This window comes from Natator depressus, chromosome 2, assembly GCF_965152275.1.
Source record: "Natator depressus isolate rNatDep1 chromosome 2, rNatDep2.hap1, whole genome shotgun sequence".
Taxonomy (NCBI): Eukaryota; Metazoa; Chordata; order Testudines; family Cheloniidae; genus Natator; species Natator depressus.
The window spans coordinates 41,969,769-41,994,376 of record NC_134235.1 but is presented as its reverse complement, the minus strand read 5'-3'; the positions used below and the strand labels follow the sequence as shown (position 1 = coordinate 41,994,376).

Below are 24,608 nucleotides of genomic sequence, written 5' to 3'. Positions count from 1 at the left end.
TTTTAACTGCAGCTGCCTAAGGTGGTGTTTTTCCCTCCCCCCCCTTTCTAGGTCTATGATTTGGAGCACCCTGCAGAGTCCTTAAACACTGAGTCAGGCTGTACTATGACTGATGAAATGTGTCTCAGAGCTGGGGCCCTCTCCTGTGGTATTCATGGCAAGTGCATTGGTGAATGGGGCTCTTTTAATTGTGGCTGTTACCCTGGATATGCTGGATCAAAATGTGACAAAGGTACAGTTAGTCTTGGAGAGAAATGAAGCATGGGAATCTTTGGGAATAGGCAGTAGATATACCATGGTACAGAATTTGTTTAATTTGATAGCAGTTGGTTGGAGCCAGTAGCTAAGTAATGCAATGCCTTGCTCTGTGAAAGGTTTGGACTTGCAGATACTGAAGTACTTATGTTCACTTGTTACACAAAGGAAGTGTCACAATGAGGGTCTTAGCAGGACTTCATTTACCTCTTTTGTGGTTTCATTCTGTGAGCAACATCTGACTGGGAATGAGAGATGGGAGGATTTGCAGGGTTTTTTTGTGGCTCATGCCCCCATTTCTTTCAAGCTTGATTCTGATTCTTGTTGTAAAACGAAGTTCAGCTAATACTGCACCTTTCAGCATCCTGGTGGCTATAGGCGAGAGGAAGGATGACACAGGAGTTAAGTCACTATCTTGGAGACGCAGGTTCAATCTGCCTGCGCTGCCACACTTCCCATGTGATCTGGGGAAAGTCCAAGTTAGTTACCAAGAATGGAATCTAGGTGAACAATCACTTGAAGAAAGAATGGTCACTGCTCTCCAGTAACTGGTTCTTCAGGATGTTGTCCACACAGGTGCCATGACCCACACTCCCACTGGGTGCTAATCAGAGCTCTCTTCTTATGGGATTCTCACTGGTAAAGGAACTGAGTGTGGGTTTCAGCCACTGTCCCCTGTGCACTCAGCTGTGGCAAGGGACAAGATGGCTGGGGCCGCCAGTGCAGCCCCAACAAATAATGCTGTTCAAAAGAATCTGATCTCATGAGCTTGGGGAGCACACACTGAGTGGAATTGCTGTTGGCAGCACATCTTGAAGAACCACAGCTACTGTAGGGTGAGTAATTGTGCTGTGCTCTCTCTACTAGGTCTATGTGAAGTATATTATGGGGAATCGCACCCTTCATAGCTTGTGTAGGATGAGCTTATTGTACACACCAGGGGCTCCTTGCATCTCTCCATTTCCCGCCCCGCCCCCCAAGCTCTCTGTGTGCCACTCTCCCATCCCCCTCTAGTTCAGGGATTCCCTTCAATCCCCCCAATCTCTTTCCTGCTAGATGTCTGCCTGCCTCCAATCTCCCCCTCTTCTTCTACCAGTTTCCCCCATTCTTCTCCCATATCAGAGACTCTGTGCATCCCCATTTCCATTCCCCCTCAGACCTCCATGGCATCAGCACTGTGTGCCCCAGACCAGGATTCCCCATTTGCCCCAAAATGCCAGGGGCTGTATTTTCCCCCTTTATCCCCATACCACAGTCCTCCAACCCTATCCCCCACTAGGGGATCTCTGTATTTCCCAATCCTCCCTCCACCTATTCCAGCATTCCCCATTCATACAGCAAACATAGTACCTATCTTTAAAATGGGAAACAAAGAGGACCTGGGGAATTTTCGACCAGTCAGTCTAACTTCGATACCTGGAAAGATACTGGAACAAATTATTAAACAATTCATTTGTAAGCACCTAGAGGATAATAAAGTGATAGATAATAGCCAATATGAATTTGTTAAGAACAAATTTTGACACATCAACTGAGTTCCCTTCTTTGGCGGGGTTACTGGCCTAGTAGATGAGGGGAAGGAGTAGAAGTGATATATCTTTTCAATAAGGCTTTTGACACAGTCGTACTTTGACATTTTCATAGACAAACTAGGGAAATATGGTCTAGCAGCTCACAAGTGCAGCCACATTGATTCACAGACATTCCTTCACAGATGTGCAGAACACAAACAGCAATAATCCATTATCACAAAGCTACCCAAGAATATAATAGAAAGTAGCCATTCTGATACAATATACCTTTTGGGGGAACCGTCCACTGCTATGAGAACAGTGGCTGGCTAAAAGGTGCTAGATTAGTTATTAATAACCTTTTTAAGATGTAAATCCTGGCTGTATGTGATACCACCTCCCTATGCCTTGCCTTGCCGAGGTTCTGTGCTGTGATACACCCATATTTTAGGGATTCTACCATTGCCTCCGATCTTACCCACTGCTTGGGCCTTCACTGTGACAAGTTTCGCAACATGAAACTCATCTCCCTGATGTCCACCCTTATCTCTTTCCTTGCTTTAAAACCCCACTGACGTTTTTAAGTTTCAAAATTGTTTTTTAGATCACTTTTGGCTTTTTGTGTGCTATAATGCCCTCTCCAGTTCCCATACTTGCTATTTTTATCTGCTCTAACTTTTGAGAGAGTGGCTTAGAGTCTGTGTAGCTGTGTAGCTTTGTGTTCCACAACACCTGAAGCACCTTGGCCAGAGTTTCTTTTGAACTAAAATCCTTATCTTGAGGGTTAGTTTATCTCTTCAGAGCTCTGTGTGTGTACAAAAGGTAAGGTCTGTGTGAGTGCCAAATATTAAGATGTTACATTTATATTTTCCATGTGTTATGTTTAGTTCTCCTGGAGTGGGCCTTTGGAAGGGACAGTTGGATTCATTATGAACTGAAAAGATTTCTTAGTGCCCACATTACCCAGGTCCAGCTCATGGTACGCACCCGTGTTTCCTTCAGCACTCTTCTCAGCATGGCATCAGCAGACGGGAGTGAATACATCAGATTGGAGGTAAACAATCCAAATGCTGTTCTGTCGGTGGTGTTCACTTGTGCCACTGCACTGTGATCAAAAAGAAGCTTCTTCTGAATATTTAAAGGTGCCTGTTCCTCAAAAGAAGAAGGGCAGGGCTTGACGCTTTGAGTAACGATTCTCATGCATGGAAGTTCTGTCTTTCCTTAGAAATAAATGTAGCTAGCGCAGTGCTGCTTGGCCACACAGGGAACACTTCCCACTGACTAGAATTTGTGGCTTATATTCCACATTATATTCCGATGTTTGGACATGTATTCCTGGTATAAGTGTGAACGTTATTAAAGGTCTCTTCCCCTGTGTTCCCGTAGGTGGTTGATGGACATTTTGGTGTTAATTTCAATTTGGGGGACAAAGAGCAGCATCTGAAACTGAGCACATTACGCATAGACAACGGCCAGTGGGTTCTGCTGACTCTGGAGCGCTATTACAATGAGTTTACCTTGCGTGTTAATAATGGCGGAGGGGATCGTGAAGTGACCTCCTTTGTGGGTGCGAACAGATGGTTCGAAATGGACTTGGCAAGCATTGTGCTAGGAAACCGCTTTCCTAACCACTCAGAGAGTGATTTCCAAGGTAGGTGACACATGAACCATGGAAATGACATGTTCAGGAATAATGAGACTCCAGGCCCCACATAGACATATCCACCGAAGGCTGGAGTGTCCCTGGAATGCAGGATCTGGCCTCTGGCTGGAAGTTCAGAGCTAATGCCTTGCCCTCCGTTCACCAAATCATGCCCTAGTACTGATGTAAATCGGATTTTTGATATTTTGCACTGTAGACATTGGCAGAGTAAAGCAAGAATTAGTGGCGTTCGAATCCCTGCTCTCTGGGCCTGGAGGGAGGAGAACAACACTGAAATTGTCCCAACCTTTTCCCCCCCATGCCTGAGGGGAGGGGAAGATCCATATTAGAATATTTACTGCAGGGTGTGAGGTGGGAGGTTCTGCACAGAACTTCACTACCCCTGCCCCCATGGCTGGGCTGGATGGAGGTGCAGCTCTGTCTGTCAAGTTTTGGGCAAAGTAGAAAGCAGTCACTTGCATCTGGGTTCCTCTCATGCTCCCTACTCAGCCTGCAGCAGGGTGGGTGAGGGGAGCCCCAGTCAAACCACCTACTTCACAAATTCAACTCTGTTGAGCTCTGCTGAAGGAGTGCTATAATGCTGTGCAGGGCCAGCCAGCAAGAACCCAGGCACGCATGTCAGAAGGCATCTTGACCACTAGTAAAATAGTGTTTGCGTTACTTAACTCTTATCCTGCGATCAGACTATTTTGCATGCAAACAGTGATCGTTTTGATAATGAAACAAGTCCTCAAAGATGTTTAAAGAACTTTACAATGCAGTGTGCTTTGAGAGGATTTGTGAGGAACACTGTATGTTTCTGTCTTTGTGCTTTTCTGCTCATGTAGGTTGCATGTGTGATGTCCAGCTGAACGGTCAGCCTCTTCTTGGGGATGGCAAAAGCACAGAGTTCAGTTTCATTCTGAAGCAGCAAGGCGTCACCATTGGCTGTCATTCCAATGCTTGCCGCAGTCAGCCCTGTCACAGTCCTTTCCATTGTGTAGACTTGTGGAGAAGGCATGAATGCAGGTATCCTTAGCTTTTGTTTTTCCTGTGGGAGTGGGACATGATCATCTGCGACCCTCTCTCTTTCTACTTAAGTCCCTGCAGATTGCCGCTATCCAATCCACTTCTAAAGGGAAAGCTCCAGGGTTCTCTCCCATATACTTACCTGGGAACTGCATGGCAAGGAGTCTGGCATGCTTTCTGACTCCCCAGCTTACCTTGAGGAGGATTTGTGTTCTTACAGGAGTTTTTACCCCTCCATTATCTTTCCAATTTCATGTTGGAAGATGAGGAATACAGGGGCACCAAGCCTGTTCCATGCTGCTGGCAGATTAAGTCCCCAAAGGGGACCAGTCCCAGGATGGGGATGAGGATCATCCTTCCAAAATGTTCAAATAACCAGTCAAAGCCTGTGTGCAAAACTGCCACAAACTTGCTCATCCTCTTTCTCTGGATGTCAATGGGGGCTACCAGATTCTCCCTCTGGTTCCAGATGTGTGTGGAGGGAAAGAACCTTTCCTGCTTCTCCAGCTAGGGTTGGTCATGTTTTGAAGCAGACTGTTCCCCTCCTTTGGGGAAGAAGTAGAGCTCTTTGAGGAATCTGGGGTATCTTTTGTGTATTTTCTTGTTCTCTGGGCATCGTGGCAATGCTACAGGCAGGAGTTATGAAGCAAAGTAGGGGGACACCTGGAGTTTCTGTTTACATGGCAATACCTAGAACGTCCTTTCAGTTCACAGCTATTTCATAGTAGTGATGTGGCGTGAGTGCTTCTTGGCTTTTATTTTCTTTAAAAGCTTTTATTATTGGTTTTAGAAACGTGTAAGTATCAAACTGGAATTACTGAACAATTGTCATTGCACAGAGTTTGCAAAGAAGCATGCTCTTCCTGTCAGCACCATCACCCAAAATAATCTGTTGGTTTCATCATTCAGGTGTCCAACTGGCAAAGTAGAAGTGACGGATAATCTCACAGGGCTTAAACGCTGCACCTCTACACGCTGTGGACTCTGGAACTGTAGGAATGGGGGTACCTGTGTAGCACATTCCCAAGACAAATTTGTCTGCCAGTGTCCTGACGGCTATAAAGGAAAGTGGTGTGAAATCAGCCAGGTGAAAGCAGGAAAACCAGTTGGACTCAGCTCTGGCTCCATCTTGGCAATCAGCATGTGCCTCCTTGTCTTTCTAGGTAGGAAAGCAAATACTTTTAATTTATTCTCACACTGTGTGTTACAGCATTGAAACAAGGACACTGCCACTTATGAGAGAGAGCCTTTTACTTCTGGCTATGAGTCACCAGTTCAAATTCAGCTTAGGATAGTAACAGCTGAAAGTCATTATCACATAATTGCAGTTCACTGGCTTCAGGACTGGTTCAAGTAAAACTACATTCCCCCTCCATTCACTTCCACCCCCCTCTAAAGCTTCCCCAGGTGCACAAAACTGGAAGGCCTAAGACTGCATGTGCACCTATTTTCACCTCCAAGCCTCAACTGCCCCAAATTCTCTTGTTGTTGTCGTCACATTATTGGTATTTCAGCAGCACCTACAATGTGGTAGGCACTGTTCACATTCATAGGAAGGCACAGACCCTTCCCTAAAGAGCTTACAATGTAAGCAGTCAAGCAACATACAAGGGGTGGGTCAGAAAGAGAGGCAATCAATATAAAAGTTGTATATATTTTATATATACTTTCAGTACAGATTAGTTGATCTTTGATTATATTATACATACATGGCTATATGGTCAACCTATCCAATATTAGCCAGGGCTTGGTGGGAAATGGTTTTCCTGTCCTATGAAAAATGTTGAAATTGAAAATATTTTCCTGTTACACATTGAGGCAAAACTGAGGCCTTTTGACATTTGGGGGGGCAGGGGAGGAAGGAGACCCCCACCAAACCCAGAATAGCTAATAGCCCTCTGGTTAGGACACTGATTGGGGATGTGGGAAACCCAGGTTTCTTCCTGATCTGATTCAAAACTGCTACCATTTTGACAAATTGGCATTTTCTGACCCCCAAAAAGAAGTCATTGGAAAAACTCCTGACTAGCTGTAGTCCAGACTGTTGTCAAAGTGTATGCTCATTTACATTGCTGTCAATACATTGAAGTCAGTGGGGGTTGTTCAATATCTGGACCAGTGTGAATAAGCACAAAAATGTTTGGCTCCTTGTGTGCTTTTTGCAGGAGGAGTTAGGAAAATAGTGGGAGGCTCTCTTTTAAACAGGAAAAGGGGGAAGCTGTGGTCTGCCCCAGCCAGGATCGTGGGGTACGTCCACACTGTAATAACACACCTGCAGCTGGCCCATGTCAGCTAACTTGGGCTCGCAGGGCTCCAGATGCAGGGCTATGAAACTGCAGTGTAGATTTTCAGACTCGGGCTGGAGCCTGGGCTCTGGGACCCTACCTCCTCACAGGGTCGCAGAGCCCAGGCTCCAGCCCAAGCCTGAAGGTCTATAGCCCCGCAGCCTGAGCCCTGCAAGCCCAAGTCAGCTGACATAGGCCAGGTGTGGGTGTTTTTTATTGCAGTGTAGACACATCCTGGGAGAGGCATCCTACTGCAGGCTCAAACTGTTACCCAAAAACCCTGTCAGCACAAAGCAGCTGATGTGTTACTGGAGAATAAGTCTTGAAAATAACATTTGAATTATGCCTCCTACAACTGCAGTTGGGACAGAAATGTCTGAGTAGATCCTGATTGACTTATTTGAAATGAGCTCAGATTTCGTGTATGAAGTTCTGTTTAGAGTAGTCATAGGGCCACCTCATTTTTGGTCCTCCTTGTTGGCCGTTTCTGGCTCTTCCCCCAACCCAACCCCAGTCTTTCATGTTGTATCTCATCACTCTCTGTTTCACTCCCTGGCACCTAGTGGTTAAAATCCTAAATTTGCTGGTGGCTTTCCGTGGCCACCACACTTCCACGCACTATTGTCACTTCCGCGTCACTCATTTTGAAAGGGACAAGGAGAGAGTTGCATTTTTTATTTTTCCTGATTGTATCCATGGCCAAAGGTTAAAGTTCTAGGATCAGGGCTCTTATCCAGTGCTGCACCCCTACAAGTACTTCCTTCAGATAACATGCCCCTTCTCCTTGTTTCTGGTTCGAGTTCAGGCATAAACTGATGCTCTAATGGCATTTTTTTTAAAGAGGATTCAGCGATAACCATGGTGTTTAGGACTATGAAAAGTGCTACAAAAACTAAATTTTATTATAAACTGATTGCTTAGCTTCTCTCTCCTAATAAAATTGTCAACTCCCCATATTAACAATTAAAACAGTGTACATATCTCAGAAAAGTAATGACTCAAATGATTATATTACATTTGTTATCTTCATTAAAACAGTGTTTTACTTACTTTGGGTATCTTATTTACTCAGGATTGGTGAAAGGCCAGAGAATGGCCAAAATGCCTTCTATTTAAATGTCCTAATGGATTCCTGTAGGTAAGTAAAATACCCTTTTAATGAAGTTTATGATGTAACATATAGATGATTCATTACCTTCCTGGAGAGCGTACTTATGTTTAATTGGATACTGGGGTTTAAACAATGCATTTCTTACCTGGGAATGTGGATATTAAATACTAATTTTTCTCAGGTTGTTTTCAAATGTGATTACATTTCAAAGGAGGGTAGAGGCCACATAATAAACATATATGCATCTGTTCGTTCCAGCTCTGTTAGTCTCTTACACAGTGTGGAGTCAGTGGGGGAGATCAGGGTTTCGGAAAGGAGGAGTTTATCACATTCCTGAAGAGCATGAAAGCTGGGAGGACGTTAGAGAAAACGTCTTCAATTATAATGAGGAAGGAGGGGGAGAACATGACCAGGTATGGTACAGCATCTTGACAATATTTTAAACACACAGCAATCCAGACCCAAATGGCTCTCTCACTTTCCCATCAAAGAAACAGTATATTGAGAAAATAAGAAAACGAAATTTCAAAAAAATGTGTGGAACTTTTCAAGAGGTATGAGCTACTAACTAAAGCACCCAGATGATCTTGTTCACATAACCCTCTTCTTCCCTGACCCCCCCCACCCCATATATTTTCTCTAATGACATGTCTTATCTTAGATCTAAATCTCCTGGAGGAAGGTTGTTGTGTATTAAAGCACCTTGCACTTAGTGTAACAACTTGTGAAAAAGAAGGGAACATAAGGAAATTGTTTCTCTCACACAGATGAACACTACCCAATAACAGCAACAGCAAGGAATTTATGTAGGCAAAAGTATCATGGGAGTAATTACTTCACTCTTACTTTGGGACTTTTCAAAATCTGTTTGCTATGACTTCTCTATGATAGTGTCTGAGAAGAATTATAACAAGTGTGCTCAGCTTGCTTTTTTCCTCTCCTTTTGCTGGACCCTATCCAGGTTACTTCATGTTTTAAAAGAGGAAAAATATTTCTTTGGCTCAAATAGATCAATTCATTCAGGTGTATAGATCAGTGGGGCATATAAGTTTCCCAAGCAGCCCTCTGTAGGCTTCTTGTGAGGTCCTGAAATTACCTTAGGGCTTGTCTGCATGGGGAATTAGCAGGGAAGATAGTGAGAAATTACTATGGGAATAATTTAAAGCCTGGAATAGCTATTCCACACTAATTCCCTACGTGGACTCACTTATTATACATCAGTGGTTCCCAAACTTGTTCCGCCGCTTGTGCAGGGAAAGCCCCTGGCGGGCCATGCCGGTTTGTTTACCTGCCGCGTCTGCAGATTTGGCCGATCGCGGCTCCCAGTGGCCGCGGTTCGCTGCTCCAGGCCAATGGGAGCTGCTGAAAGCGGCGCGGGCTGAGGGACATACTGGCCGCTGCTTCCAGCAGCTCCCATTGGCCTGGAGCAGCGAACCGCGGCCACTGGGAGCCGCGATCGGCCAAATCTGCGGACGCGGCAGATAAACAAACCGGCCCGGCCCGCCAGGGGCTTTCCCTGCACAAGTGGTGGAACAAGTTTGGGAACCACTGTTCTACACTAACAGCTTGTCTGCACTACTGGCCTGCTTCCACTCACTGAAAGTTCTATAGGGCGCTTTAACCTCTTGCTGTCAGAGCACTGTGGAACTTCTAGTGCAGTCACAGGTCCACACAGTCAGCTAATGCATAGCAGGCTGGTGCACTGTCGATTCACACCCCAGCTTGCCATGTGCTAAATTGCTTGCAGACAAGCCTGAAGAATGCTTTTTGTGGTTTAGGTTAATACATCTTGGAAGGTTTTGCTTAAGCTAATGCACTAAAAATAGCAGTATCACCACAGCAGCATGGGCAGCAGCTCAGACTATCCCCCAGAGTACAACCCCATCCAAGATCCTAGGTACATGCTCAGGTGGGTAGCCCAAGCCGCCACCCATGCCACCACAGCCACACTCCTATTTTTAGCTTGCTAATTTGAGCATAACTAGTGTGTGTACCTCTCTCTGAGCTAGGAATTGCATCTCCCAGCTGCAGTGTAGATGTACCTTTAGTGTGGAATAAGTGTGTCCACATGAGCGAATGTGGAATAGCTATTCTAGGCTTAATCCCTATGTACACAAGCCCTTAAATTTGTATCTCCTTCTTCCAAGCCCTCACTCACAGCCACCATCCTTACAAGCAGCAGAGGACCAGGTGGGGATAGTCCATCAAAACCATCCTTGTCTTGTAGGGCTTGCTGTCATGCTTGTCTCTTTTACCAACAGAAGTTGGTCCAATAAAAGATATTACCTCACCCAACTTGTATCTCTCAAAATCTTTACTCTATTTGAATACTTCACTTTTGAAAAGGAAAATGGTGATTACAGGTATCCCAGATACTGGCCTGGGGTAAATATTGTCTGGGGGTTTGGAAAACTTTTAACCTTTTTCATTGTGACTTGACATGAGATGTGCTGTGTCAAGTCTCATGAGTTGATATAATGACTTTGGAGTGGAGGTTCCATTTACAGCCATATCTGCCTTCCACTCTTCTGAATTTGCACGTAACATGGCGGATTTTTGTTTGTGGCCAAAGACTGTCAGTATTCACAGAGATTTTGTCTAATCTGAAGGTATCATCCCTTTTCAGATCCTCTCTTTTCTTCAGTCTGTGAAAACTTCCCATACTCTGCTTCATTTGTGAGTTTAAAAAAGCCCATTGCTTGCTGTTTAGGGCATTTGCTTTGTGTTGTACGTCTCTTTAATGTTTGCATTAATTAATGTGTTTCAGACTGCTTATGATATAGATGAATTAAAGAAACCCCTGCAAAGCATCCCCCAGTTCTCCTCAGAAACCACTGCTCCACCCTTCAAGACACATCCTTGTCCAGAGAGAGACCCATTTACGAAACACTCACATCAAAGGGACTCAAATTCTGCAGTCACCAGTATTTCAGACTTCAAGGAATATGTGTCTCAAATAATATACGATGCAGACAATGATCTACGTAGTCTTCCAGCAGACACTATTCACTTTTACTGCTTAGAGGGGCAGTATTCTCTGGCAGGGAGCCTTAGTTCCTTAGACTCCTCCAGTGTTGATGAAGATCTAAACTATGATGACCTCCATGAGTGGGGATCAAAGTTTGACAAGCTTAAAGAACTCTATGCACTTTCAAATGAACACTTTTAAATGGAGAGATGGGAACCCAACACATTGCTGTAATATGAACTACTTAGTGTTTTGTATAAGATGCTAAACTGTTTCTAACTGGTTAAATAAATAACTTATTTATTGAGTCAGGCATTTCTTATGAATCACTCACCTTTCCCTTAAGTGACTGAATACAGAATCTTTTTGTATGTACTGTATAGATATTTAAAGTTAGAAATTTAAAGGTTTTTTAATGTGTGAATTTTCTTGAATACTTTAAACTGTAGGACTTTCATAGCACAGGAATAGCTTTATGCAATACTTTATTTTGTGTAGGCCAAAGTGAGTTATTACAAACATCCTGTATGCAAGTACTTCAGTTATTTTCTTCTTTGTCTTAGTGTGATTCTGAACACTGGTGGGAAGATTTTTATAAAATTGCAAACATTTTGGACTGCAAAATCACAACTATAATTATAGATGTTAAATATAAAACATTTTTTAAAAATTGTTTTTGTTTTTCTTTTGTTCATAGTTGTCCGCTTCTCTTATTTCCTTTCTCTCCCCCAGCACACACACTCTTATAAACATTGTCCAGACCTTTAATTTAAGGCCTTTGGGGATGGGATCAAACAAAGTAAACACTTGGGGATAGCAGAAAGAAGATCAGAACATCTTGCTGTATAGTATGTATACACTTCACTGGCTTGCAGAATAGAGTTATACATGTTACATTGTAACACGTCTTCCCTAAGTGCATGATCAACAAAGTTAGAAACAATGTACTAGGTCAGTTGTTTATTTTCCAACTTCCCCTTCCACACACACTCTCTAATTGAATGTGATAGCTAAAGTGAGCTGCTACCATAAGCCTCTGGAGAGAATTTGAGCACGGGATTGGTGTCAGGAACTCCTGAGTTTTAATCCTGGCTTTGACACTAGTTCCTGCGGCAGGGGGCAAGTCACATTAAGCGATTTCTCTCTGTAAACTGGGGACCATACCCACTTCATAGGGTTGATGTGTGAGGATCAGCTAATGTATTAAATTATTTTATACTCCTTTTTAATGATTTCATTAATACCACAACACTATACATGAAGCCTGATTTTTAGTCTAGCCAATTCTATGTAAATGTGATGTGTAGCCATAAAATACTGCTTTAAAATTAGACCTTCCATCGCTGTGCCTGACGTTCATGCCTGATCTATGAGAAGTGGAGCTACAGCGAGAATACTCTGTTTAAAATAAGGGAGGTATTGAGAAATACAGTAATTGTTCTAATACAAATATTCTGAGACACACTTCACTAAAAAAAAATCTGTCAACTGAATAAAAAATGTACTTAATTAGCACAATTAAATTCTTCATATAAACCATATTTAAAATGTTGATATTTATCAGCTAGGTACTATGCAGTAGAGAAAACAGGATAGCAACTCAAACCATGACTCTTTCCTTTGTGAAGGACAGATATTGATTTGTTCATGCAAGGTCACTGATCATGGCAACCCTACAATGTATTGTCATGTTTGGCATAATGAAAGTTCTTACATTTATCTTTTAGTAAGTAGGGATTACCTTTTTGTAAGAAACTAGTTATTGTAATAGCTATTTTATACTCCTGAAACACACATGTATGTTGTGCTATAAATGAAAGCTACTGAACCTCAAAATGTCAGTAAGGTTATCTGCTTCTTGAGTCTTGTACTGAATACATTGTTACATTATACTGTAGATATTGTATATAAATTTCTATCACTCCTATCGCTCTTTTGTACTTGAAGTTCAGTAAAGATTGTCAGGCTTATCATATTGGTGCATTACGTTTTCAACAAGGAAGAGATGAATTTCAGGTGTTCAGTGTACTACTGACTCCAGGGTGTTGGAGAGTAGTCTGCATTATCTGTTCTCCATCTTATAATGCAACTAAAGTCTGCCAGTGTTTTTACTGGTTCTACACATACATGCATAGCTTAGGAAAGTTTATAGGTAGCTAGCAGTATATTTTTTTCCTAGGATCAGTGAAGGTGCAACGGAACAGTAGGGTCCACTGGAAGAGAAGGTGAAAGGTGAAAGCACTGCACTGTGCTGCTTCCTTCCATATGCTAGACGAACGTGGGTATGGAAGGAAGAAGGGCCTTGTGTCTCATTAGTTCACATATAGCAGAGTACAGCACGTTTCTACCGCTAGCAGATAATAGTCAGCTGTCTAGCAAATAGCTGAAAATAGTGGAAATTTTTTTTTAAACATAAGAAATTGCATACAAAATCTAATTTACAAGAGCTTAAAGTTGCAAGATCACGAAATTACAGCTCAGGCTATCTAGGAACCTTAACACTGATTCCTTGCGTGATTAATAAGAGGTCTCATTCAGTGGTGAGCTGGAGCCAGTTCGCACCGGTTCACTGGAACCGGTTGTTAAATTTAGAAGCCAGGACAACTCATTCTAAAAGGGCTTCTAAATTTAACAACTGGCCAAAAGTGGCACCTTTGGTGCCAACTCCGTGGGTGCTCCAGGGCTGGAGCACTTATGGGGAAAATTTGGTGGGTGCAGAGCACCCACTGGCAGCTCCCCACCCCACCCCGTGCCTGGCCCCAGCTCGCCTCCACCTCCTCCCCTGAATGTGCCGCCCCGCTCTGCTTCTCTGCCCCCCCCCCCCCCAGCTTCCCGCGAATCAACTGTTCATGCGGGAAGCCTGGGAGGGCTGAGAAGCAAGCGGCAGCTTCGCGCTCAGGCCCAGAGAGGCGGAGCGGAGGTGATCTGGGGCGGGGGGGGGGTGCGAGGAGGGCCGCCCACACCGCAGCAGGTAACCCAGGGCGGGGCATAGGGGAACCGCTACCCGCCCCAGCTCACCTCCGCCTCCCTGGCCCTGAGCGCGAAGCCGCTGCTTGCTTCTCAGCCCTCCCAGGCTTCCCGCGCGAACAGCTGATTCGCGGGAAGCCGGGGGCGGAGAAGCAGAGCAGGGTGGTGCATTCAGGGGAGAAGGCGGAGTGGAGGTGAGCTGGGGGTGGGGTGGGGAGCTGCTTTTCACCATGGGTGCTCCAGCCCTGGAGCATCCACGGAGTCAGTGCTTAAGGCGCCACTTTTGATGTGATCAGTGGGGTGAGCAGCCCCTCCACCTGTTCCCCCCCCAGCTATGCTACCCCGCCCCTAGGAGCCAGAGGGACCTGCCAGATGCTTCCTGGGAGCTGCCCCAGGTAAGCAACGCTGAAACTCCCCACCTCGTCCCCCGGCAGGTCCCTCTGGCTCTTAGAGGCAGGGTAGGCACTCACTATGGTGGCCCACAAGACCCTCCTGCCCAGTTCTGGGGGCAGTCAGGGGACAGGGGAGGGGGTGGATGGGGTGGGGCCCCGGGGGGGCGTCAAGGAACACGGGGGGTTGGTTGGGGCAGGAGTCCTAGTCCTCTTGGGGTGAGGAGGGAACCGGTTGTTAAGATTTTGGCAGCTCATCACTGGTCTCATTACATTTTTCCCCCCTACAGGATCCCTATTTTGCTAAATGTGAGACATCTGGGCCTGGTTTCTCAGTAGTATTACATAGCACTTTGTATGTTAGAAGTACAGCTTCAATTGACTTCAGTTGCAGGTGTTAGTACTCAACACTTGCAAATCCAGTCCCAGGGCCTCTCATTGAGCATCCAGAAAATGAATACAGTTTATGGCCATCTGTGTAAAAATTTTGGTTTAAGCAACTTGCCCAGCAGCACAGAGGAACTCTGTGGCAGAGGCAGGGATAGAATCCCACTCTCAAGAGCAACATTCAAATGTCTTAACTAGGAGACCATCTTTTCTCTTCCTGCAACCTCTTCCCTCATTCGCTACACACTTCCATCTTCTGCAACGAATGAAGTAGGGATCCTATAGGCAACACTCCTTCGATGCATAACCCAAATTCATTCAACAAGCACCATTCATCCTGGACATTGAATAAGGTATCCTGAGGGAAAAAATAGTATGCGACCATGTCATTAGACTATAGAGTAATATATATGCACAAGGGTCCTAATTAAAGTTGCATGGGAAACCTTAATTCTGGCATTTCCTAATTTTTGAGTGCTTGACTTTGCAATCCTAACATTCTTTAATATAGGGGTTTTATGTATTTCTATATAAATGTCATGGGAATTTGATAAGATAGGAATTGCTCACCTCCTAGGGTTGCCAGGAGGCTGGTTTTTGACTGTGCCACTAAAAGTCCTGTTGGCTGTAGTGCCAGTGGGCCAGGCAGGCTCCATGCCTGCCTCTGCGCGGCTCCTGAGAAATGGCTAGCATGCCCCTCTGGTGCGTAGGCAGAGAAGTGGCTGGGGGCTCAGCGCGCTGCCCCCACCTGCAGCCATGGGCCGGGAACTGCAGCCAAGGGGAGCTGCGGGGGCATCATCTGCAGGCAGGGGAGGTGTGTAGAGCCCTCTGGCCACCCATCTGCCTAGGAGTCATAAGGACATACTACTGCTTCCCGGGAGCCGCCTAATGTCAGTGTCGCCCAGAGCCTGCACCCCAAGCCCCCTCCTGTGCCCCAACCCTCTGCCCTAGCTCTGAACCTCTTCCTGCACCCCCTCCCACACCCAACCACCTGCCCTAGCCCTGAACCCTTTCCTGCACTCTGAACCCTGTGGCCCCCAGCCCAGAAACTCCTCCTGCACCCCAAACCTCTCATCCCTGGCCCCAGACCACAGCCCTCACCCCCTCCCACACCCCAAGCGTCCGCCTGGTGCAAATGAGCAAGTGAGAGGGTGGGGGAGAGCAAGTGATGGAGGGAGGGGGTGGGGGGCCTCAGAAAAGGGTCAGGGCAAGGGTGTTTAGTTTTCTGCAATTAGAAGTTGGCAACCCTACCTACCACTGAAAATACCTGCACTGGAATATTGCCAGGTCCTGGGAGCTAACATTTCACTCCTGTGAAAGGTTCAATAATTATTTAATGTGTTTAAAAGTGTTACAAAGGGTAAATTTTTTAGAAGAGGAAATAAGAGTAATGTACTGCTAAATTAATATAAGCAAAGGTCAAAACAGTTTCAATGCCCTTACATTAGGGGTTTGCATGGATTTGTCTAGATCAATTTTTTAAATCAATTTAAACTGCTCCACTTGTCTGGTACAAACAAAGCCTGAGGTTATGGAATGGAAAAGTGCATTTTATTTTATAAACATCACTACTACCCATGAAAATCTTCCTTCTTTGCATCCATATTCTTGAGGTCTGACCGATGAGTGACAGGTTTTACCTTAGCATCAAGATCCGATTCATGCATTCATCTTTTGATACAGAAAGTAAAATGCTCAGATACACAATTTCACAAGCAGAAATTTTGGGCTTCTCATTATAGGAAACAAAAAGGGTGAAGCACGAACAAACATTCTTACCATGGCCTGGTGCATAAAGCACTAGACTGGCCTTTAGGAGACCAGAGTTCTGTTCTCTGCTCTGTCAGTACCCAGCTCTGTGACTTTGAGCCAGTTGTTTCACCTCCATTTCCTCTCCCACTCTTTGTCTTGGTTTATTTAAATGGCCTCCTCTGCAAAGAGCTTACAGTGCTTTAGGATGTTTAACCAGTACCTAGCCAAAAAATGGCACCCTGCTTTTAGTGGGTGCATAGTGCTAATGTACTACAAATAATAAATGCGTTTGGCTTATTGCCCATATGCTTTGCTATAGTCACCCCCTGCATCCTACTGCTACCTTTCTGCCAAGCTTTCACAAAAGCAGGCCTGCCAGTAAGATGAAACAGGTGGAGAGCTGCTTGCTTACAGCTGCAATGACATTTCCATGCATCCGATGAAGTGAGCTGTAGCTCACGAAAGCTTATGCTCAGATAAATTTGTTAGTCTCTAAGGTGCCACAAGTACTCCTTTTCTTTTTGCGAATACAGACTAACACGGCTGCTACTCTGAAACATTTCCAAAGTCATTCATTAGTCAGTGCCCCCGCTCGAGGGAAAGACAGCAGGGCTGTGGCAATGTGTTCAGTGGCCTTCAATCATCCTGAAACTGTCCCATAACCAAGCCATTTGCTATACTAATGCAGGTGCCCTCTATATTTGCTGTTTCTGGTTGTTGAGCTATGGCCCTGCATTTGTTCTAAAGCAGGGGTGGCCAGCCTGTGGCTCTGGAGCCACATGCGGCTCTTCAGAAGTTAATATGCAGCTCCTTGTATAGTAGGGTTACCATACGTCCATATTTTCCCTGACATGTCCAGTTTTTTAGTTCTTAAATCGCCATCTGGGAGAAATTTTAAAATATCTAAAAACATCCGGGAAAATAGGGATGTATGGTAACCCTAGATGGGAGCTGCCAGAGCTGCGGAGCGGGGCTTGCAGGTGCCGGCAGCACCCAGAGAGCCCTCCACCCCCCACCACCCGACCTGACAAGCCAGAGGGATCTGCCGGGGGCCAGGTGGGGAGTCCTGGCAGTACTTACCTGGGGCGTCTCCCGGGAAGCATCCGGCAGGTCCCTCTGGCTCCTAGGGTAGGGTCTGGTTGGGGGCAGAGGGCTCTCTGCCAGCTGCCGGTGCCTGCAAGCCCTGCCCCCGACCCGACCCTACCCTAGGAGCCAGAGGGACCTGCCGGATGCTTCCCGGGAGCCGCCCCAGGTAAGCACCGCCGGGACTCCCTACCTTGAAGAGACGAGTGGTGACGGAGCCAGTGGTCGGGGGGGGGAGGAGGAGGCAAGTGGCGAGGCAGCGGGGGTTCTTGGGGCAGGCTTGGGGGTTTCTGACAGGGGAGTGAGGAGGTGAGTGGCAGGTGGGAAGAGGCGAGCAGTGGGTGGGGGACTGAGGAGGGATGCAGCAAGCCAGTGGCAGGCCAGGGGATGAGGAGGGGGTGCGGTGGCAGGGCTGAGTGGGAAGGGGGCGGGACCTGGGGTGAGTGGGGGCAGAGAGTGGGAGGAGCAGGGGTGGACTGTGGGCAGGCCTGACAGCATCCCAACGTGGAGTGTCCTCTTTTTTGAATGGTCAGATATGGTAACCCTATTGTATACGCACCAACTCCTAGGCTGGAGCTACAGACGCCAACTTTCCAATGTGCCAGGAACTGCTCACTGCTCAGCCCCTCAGGTTTCAGAGTAACAGCCGTGTTAGTCTGTATTTGTAAAAAGAAAAAAGAAAAGGAGTACTTGTGGCACCTTAGAGACTAACCAGTTTATTTGAGCATGAGCTTTCGTGAGCTACAGCTCACTTCATCGGATGCATAGCATATCGTGGAAACTGCAGAAGACATTATATACACACAGAGACCATGAAACAAAACTTCCTCCCACCCCACTGTCCTGCTGCTAACAGCTTATCTAAAGTGATCATCAAGGAAGGCCATTTCCAGCACAAATCAAGGTTTTCTCACTCTTCCCCCCCCCCCCACACACACATACAAACCCACTCTCCTGCTGGTAATAGCCCATCCCTCTTTGAAACCTCTCTTTATAATGCGCATGATAATCAAGGTGGGTCATTTCCAGCACTAATCCAGGTTTTCTCACCCCCCCCCCCACACACACCCCCTCCAAAAACCACACACACAAACTCACTCTCCTGCTGGCAATAGCTCATCTTACAATGTGCACAGCAATAATCCAAGTTTAACCAGAACGTCTTGGGGGGGGGGGTTTGTAGGAAAAAAACAAGGGGAGATAGGCTACCTTGCATAATGACTTAGCCACTCCCAGTCTCTATTCAAGCCCAAATTAATAGTATCCAATTTGCAAATGAATTCCAATTCAGCAGTTTCTCGCTGGAGTCTGGATTTGAAGTTTTTTTGCTGTAAGATAGCGACCCTCATGTCTGTGATTGCGTGACCAGAGAGATTGAAGTGTTCTCTGACTGGTTTATGAATGTTATAATTCTTAACATCTGATTTGTGTCCATTTATTCTTTTACGTAGAGACTGTCCAGTTTGACCAATGTACATGGCAGAGGGGCATTGCTGGCACATGATGGCATATATCACATTGGTGGATGTGCAGGTGAACGAGCCTCTGATAGTGTGGCTGATGTTGTTCTGGTTAAACTTGGATTATTGCTGTGCACATTGTAAGATGAGCTATTGCCAGCAGGAGAGTGAGTTTGTGTGTGTGGTTTTTGGAGGGGGGGTGTGTGGGGGGGGTGAGAAAACCTGGATTAGTGCTGGAAATGACCCACCTTGATTATCATGCGCATTATAAAGAGAGGTTTCAAAGAGGGATGGGCTATTACCAGCAGGAGAGTGAGTTTGTATGTGTGTCTGTGTGTGTGGGGGGGGGGGAAGAGTGAGAAAACCTTGATTTGTGCTGGAAATGGCCTTACTTGATGATCACTTTAGATAAGCTGTTAGCAGCAGGACAGTGGGGTGGGAGGAAGTTTTGTTTCATGGTCTCTGTGTGTATATAATGTCTTCTGCAGTTTCCACGATATGCTATGCATCCGATGAAGTGAGCTGTAGCTCACGAAAGCTCATGCTCAAATAAACTGGTTAGTCTCTAAGGTGCCACAAGTACTCCTTTTCTTTTTTCTTTTTGCTCAGCCCCTGGCTCTGCCACAGGCCCTGCCCCCACCTCACCCCTTTCTGCCCCCTCCCCAAGCTTGCTATGCCCTTGCTCCTCCCCCACCCCTCCAGAGCTTCCAGCACACCATGAAACAGCTGACTGGGAAGCAGGGGAAGGGCTGAGCTGCAAGGCTGCCAGTGGGTGGGAGCTGATGGGGGCTGCGGACCTATTACTGTGGCTCTTTGGCAAAGTACATTGGTAAATGCTGGCTCCGTCTCAGGCTTAGGTTAGCCACCCCTGTTCTAAATCTTCCCCACTCCCTCCTGCCCAAGCCTCAGGGCTAGAAAGTTACTGGTGGAAGAATGGAGTCTCATGTCGACTGCGGACGGATCGATCTCACAGCGTTGGTCCCCGCCCTAGTGTAGACCTGCCCTGAGAGAGCTGAGGGGGCGGAGCCCCAGCTGCTCCCTGAGGAGCCAGAAATGCTGAATGGGGCGGAGCCTCCCCCGCGAGGAGCCTCAGCGGCGGCCATCTTGGTACGTCGGGCTCCTTCGGCTGGGGGCGGGGCAACCAGTGTGGGGTTCGGAACCTGAGGGGTGGGGCCGGGGGTCGCTGCGGCCAAACGGGAGGCCGCGAATAGGCGGGGGGGGCGCGAGGCGAGTTCACCTCCCCCCGCGGGTCTCACCGCGCCGCTGCGGGTCTGAGCCGAGCTAGCACCATGAGCGCCGAAGCCGCTGACCGGGAAGCGGCCACTTCCAGCCGGCCTTGCACCCCGCCGCAGACCTCCTGGTTCGAGTTCCTGCTGGAGGAGGCGCTGCTGGAGGCGCACCTGCAGAAGCCCTGCCCTGGTTAGTACCGGCGGGGCCAGCGGGTGCTGCGGGGCCGGTTGCCGGCCTGCGGGGGGGGCGGTCTATGCCTTGGGAGCCGCTGCCGGCGGGGGTTGCTCTGCGTCTCACATGAAGTGACGGGGGCGGCCGTTGGGCGCGCGCGGGAGCTGAGCTGCGGCGGGCCCGCCCCCGGCTAGCTGCGGCGGGACCAGCTGGCGCGTGGGAGCGAGCGGCGGCTCGTGCCCCGCTGTGACGCGCTGGCTGGAGAACGGCTGACCCAGCCTCAGGGTCTCTGAACTTAGCTAGTCTGCGGGCTTCGCTCTCCAGGGCTGATGGTCTGGCGTCATTTTTGAACTACGAGACTTGTTCTGTTAAGGTGGCTCGTGGCAGAGCAGATCCTTCATAATTTGATGGGTCCTTCCTGTCCCACTATCCCAGTCTCTCTGTTCAGCATCTCCATACATGACATGGAAAAAGGGGTTTGGTAAACAGCGAGGTGGCGAAGTTTGCAGACCCTACAAATTGCTTAGGATAGTTAAGGCTATAGCTTAACTGTGAAAAGTGACAAAGGGCTCTCACAAAACTGGGTGACTGGGCAACAAAATGGTAAGTGGTATTTAGTGTTGATAAATGCAAAGTTATGCACATTGGAAAACATATTGTACATACAAAATTATAGGGTCTAAGTTAGCTGTTACTTCTCAAGAAAGAGATCTTGGAGTCATTGTGACTCATTCCCTGAAAACATCTGCTCAATGTACAACAGCCATCAGAAAAGCTATTACAATGTTCGGAACCCTAGGAAAGGGACAGGTAAGACTGAAAATAATAATACTACTATGTTTGTCCATGTTACATCCCCATCTTGAATACAGCTTGCAGTTCTGGTCATTCCATCTCAAAAAAGATGATTAGAATTGGAAAAGGTACAGGAAAGGACAATAAAAATGACTACTAAGAGTATGGAACAGCTACTATATGAGGAGCGATTAAAAAGACTGGAACATGTCAGTTTGGAAAGCAGATGACTAAGCAGCGGATATGACAGAGGTCTATAAAATCATGAATGGTGTGGAGAAGGTGAATAAGGAAGTGTTAATTAACCCTTTACATAATAACACAAGAACCTGGGTCACCCAATGAAATTAATAGGTAGTGGGCTTAAAACAAACATAAGGAAGTATTTCACACTATGCATTGTCCACCCATGGAACTTGTTGCCACGGGATGTTGTGAAGGTGACAAATGTAACCGGGTTAAAAAAAGAATTGGTTAAGTTCACAGAGGATCGGTCCATGAATGGCATGCTCTGGGTGTCCCTAGCCTCTGACTGCCAGAACCTGGGACTTGACAACAGGGGATGGATCATTTGATGATTGCCCTGTTCTGTTCATGCCTTTTAAAGCACCGGGCACTGGCCACAGTCAGAAGAGAGGATACTGGGCTACAAGGACCATTGGTCTGACCCAGTATGGCCGTTTTTATGTTCTGTTGCTCCTATGAGTGCATCCAGTCTTCACCATTTCTTGTCTTCCTTTTTACAGCCTTCCTCATGCTCTCAAGCCTGTCTAACCCTTCATCTCAGTGTGAAAATGCACAAACTAACCAAAGCGAGTGCATTTGTTACGTTTCTTTCTATCCTTTTCCTATATTGTCTGATGTCTCATTTTGTCTGTATTTACGCTGTAAGTATTAGACAAAGTCCCTGCTACTAGTTTAGTTTCGTGAAGTGCCATACACGTTCAAGGTATTGAACAAATGATAAATAATGTTAAAGTACAGCAAGAAGCCTCCCTGTTACAAGGCATGTTTAGGAGCAGACAACATGTTGGTCTTAGATCAATTTTGGGATGACTGCCAGCAAGACTTTCAGGATATAGGATTGCCATCTATTGTGATTCAACTGGATAGGCAATCTTATGGCCCAGTGGTTGCAATGAGCTCAGCTGCAGGAGGCAAAAGGATATAATTGCTACTTCTGGAAGTGTTTTGACATCATACTGAAGACTAGCTGTGTATGCTGTCTAGGTAGAAAATAGAAGTTTTGGATATTGTTTGTTTGCTAAAACCTGAAAAAATGTATTCATGTTCTTTTGTTACTTATTAAAATATTGCTGTTCTGAAGATATCACCATAATATGCTCACACACAAAAAATCATATTTTTCATCCTCACATTTTAAAGCCTTCCATAGCATTGCCTCTGTTTACATCTTGTAGGTCACCTGCTGCTTCTATTCAGGCTCTGTTTTCTGCTCATTGCTTTCCTCCATGCTCCTTTTATTTGTCTTTCTCAAGAACTTACATACTTTACTTTTCTTACATCAGGAATATCTTTCATGAGCCCATATGCTGTGCTGTTTGTCTCTGTCAGATTCCTCCTTAAAGCCCACCTTTTCCTACAGTCTCTCAGCTGACCCATGTAGTGAAAATGGTGGTAAGAAAAATTCATATTGTTAACCTTAACCTGCCTACCGCATAACCACCTTTTATGCAGTCCTATCTCTCCTCTGCCTGTTTGTCCACCCCCTTGCCTGATGGTATTTCTTTAGCAACACGTTTGTCATTCACCACTTAAGGACAGAACTTGCAAATGTTACAGGATGAAATGCTTACTGCCAGTGACTACAGAGGGATTACTCATAATAAGAAAGTCTTTTTAGGATCAAGACCTTTGCAGTCCACATGAGTTAGTCATTATGTCTGCAAATATCTATCTAAAGAAGCATGCACACCTATGGTGTTATATGCAGTTACTAAATAATATTAACACATAATTGAGCATAACTGAGAAGATAAATCTTCAATTTCAGAGTAACAGCCGTGTTAGTCTGTATTCGCAAAAAGAAAAGGAGTACTTGTGGCACCTTAGAGACTAACCAATTTATTTGAGCATAAGCTTTCATAAGCTACAAACATAAGGAAGTCTAGCAGGGAGGCAACTGCATGCTCTTGAGTGTCCATAAGCCTCTAACTACCAGAAGCAGGGACTGGATGACAGGGGGGGGATCACTTGATAATTGCCCTGTTCTGTTCATTCCCTTTAAAGCATTTGGTATTGGCTACTGTCGGAAGACAGGGTACTGGGCTAGATGGACCCAGTGGTCTGTCCCAGAAAAGCAGTTCTTATGGTCTTACATTCAGCCCTGCTCAAAATCAGGTTTTAACCTTTCTATTTGCCAGACTCTTTACTCTCAGCTAATAGTTGATGTGCTCAAGACATGTTTAATATGGGAATGCTTTCTCTGGTTGGTGGTGGTTGAAATTTAATAACAGTAGTGCACAACAGTGAAAATAAGTACGAAGAATATTTGGGTGCCATGATAAACTTAGGTTAAATTATGATTTTATTTATTAAGAATTTGGCTAAATTCAGTGTAAAAACTCATGATATTCTTTTGAGGTTAGAATCTCTCTCAGGCAAAAAAGATGATGGTATAAATGCCAAGAAAATTCCCTGCTCAATATTCATGGTTGTAATTTTATTTCAATATGACATGTTTTGTTTCTGTGCCTAAAAATGAAGTTAAAAATGTGTGGTGTTTTTTTTTTTTTTTTTTTCCCTCCTGTTTATAGATCCTCCACCTGTTCAGTTGATTGTCCAGTTTTTAGAGCAGGCTTCTAAGCCATCAGTGAATGAGCAGAACCAGGTCCAGCCTCCACCTGATAACAAGAGAAACCGCATTTTAAAGCTTCTTGCTCTTAAAGTTGCTGCACACTTAAAGTGGGATTTGGATGTACTGGAGAAAAGGTATTGCTTATACACTTCAGGCTGAAAATCTTAAACTACAATGTGGCCCAAGTTCTGTTTTTTAACAAGATGGAAATAGATCCTATTCTGTATTCCAACTGAGGCATTTCAAAAGAAAGTTTGGTGTGGGATGGAAGAAGGAATTTAATAGTTCAGTCTGTTTATAAGTAGGTAAAATAAGTCTCTTGATGGTATAAGGAATTAAGGCCATAAACAGGGATGTTGCAACTCCAAGTGAATTATTAGTAGTAGTACCAATAATAGTAATTTTAAAAAGAAAGACAGCAAACCTTATAAGATGTTCACATTCCTAACCTAAGTAACTGTATGCTCTTATTGTTGTAACTTTTGTCCTTCTCCACCTTCCAACTGTTCATTACATTTGTTTAATGTTGGATTGTAAGCTTTTTCAAAGCTTATTTTAAAGCTTGGGTGCCATAAAAATAACATTGGTTTCAAGTAGGTTCACTAGAAAACTAAAAATTCACATAATTTCCCTGTCTTGTAGGAGTAATAGATTTTGCTGCAGTGGTATGAAAATTATGCTTTATTTATAAAGACATAAAGAAGCTTGCTATCTTTATAACGGTATTGGACCATTTGACAGTCTTCAAACTAATT

The 24,608-nt window shown here is 45.5% G+C and overlaps 2 protein-coding genes across 3 annotated transcripts in view; both read left to right on the top strand.

Moving 5' to 3' along the window:
- LOC141981320 (neural-cadherin-like) overlaps positions 1-11,297 on the top strand; it is a 56,602-nt gene extending 45,305 nt beyond the window's left edge. The window contains exons 26-32 of the mRNA XM_074943003.1: positions 52-232; positions 2,654-2,820; positions 3,153-3,417; positions 4,257-4,437; positions 5,347-5,600; positions 8,092-8,246; positions 10,601-11,297. Coding sequence (XP_074799104.1) covers positions 52-232; positions 2,654-2,820; positions 3,153-3,417; positions 4,257-4,437; positions 5,347-5,600; positions 8,092-8,246; positions 10,601-11,002 — 1,605 coding nt within the window. The 3' untranslated portion in view covers positions 11,003-11,297. The remainder of the gene's footprint in view (positions 1-51; positions 233-2,653; positions 2,821-3,152; positions 3,418-4,256; positions 4,438-5,346; positions 5,601-8,091; positions 8,247-10,600) is intronic.
- An 8,731-nt stretch (positions 11,298-20,028) lies between these two features.
- INTS8 (integrator complex subunit 8) overlaps positions 20,029-24,608 on the top strand; it is a 71,725-nt gene continuing 67,145 nt past the window's right edge. For both annotated transcript variants that reach the window (XR_012637988.1, XM_074944083.1), the window contains exons 1-2: positions 20,029-20,258; positions 23,813-23,987. Coding sequence is in view for 1 of the 2 variants with exons in the window: in XM_074944083.1 (XP_074800184.1) it covers positions 20,129-20,258; positions 23,813-23,987 (305 nt within the window). In the remaining variant the exon portion in view is untranslated. The remainder of the gene's footprint in view (positions 20,259-23,812; positions 23,988-24,608) is intronic.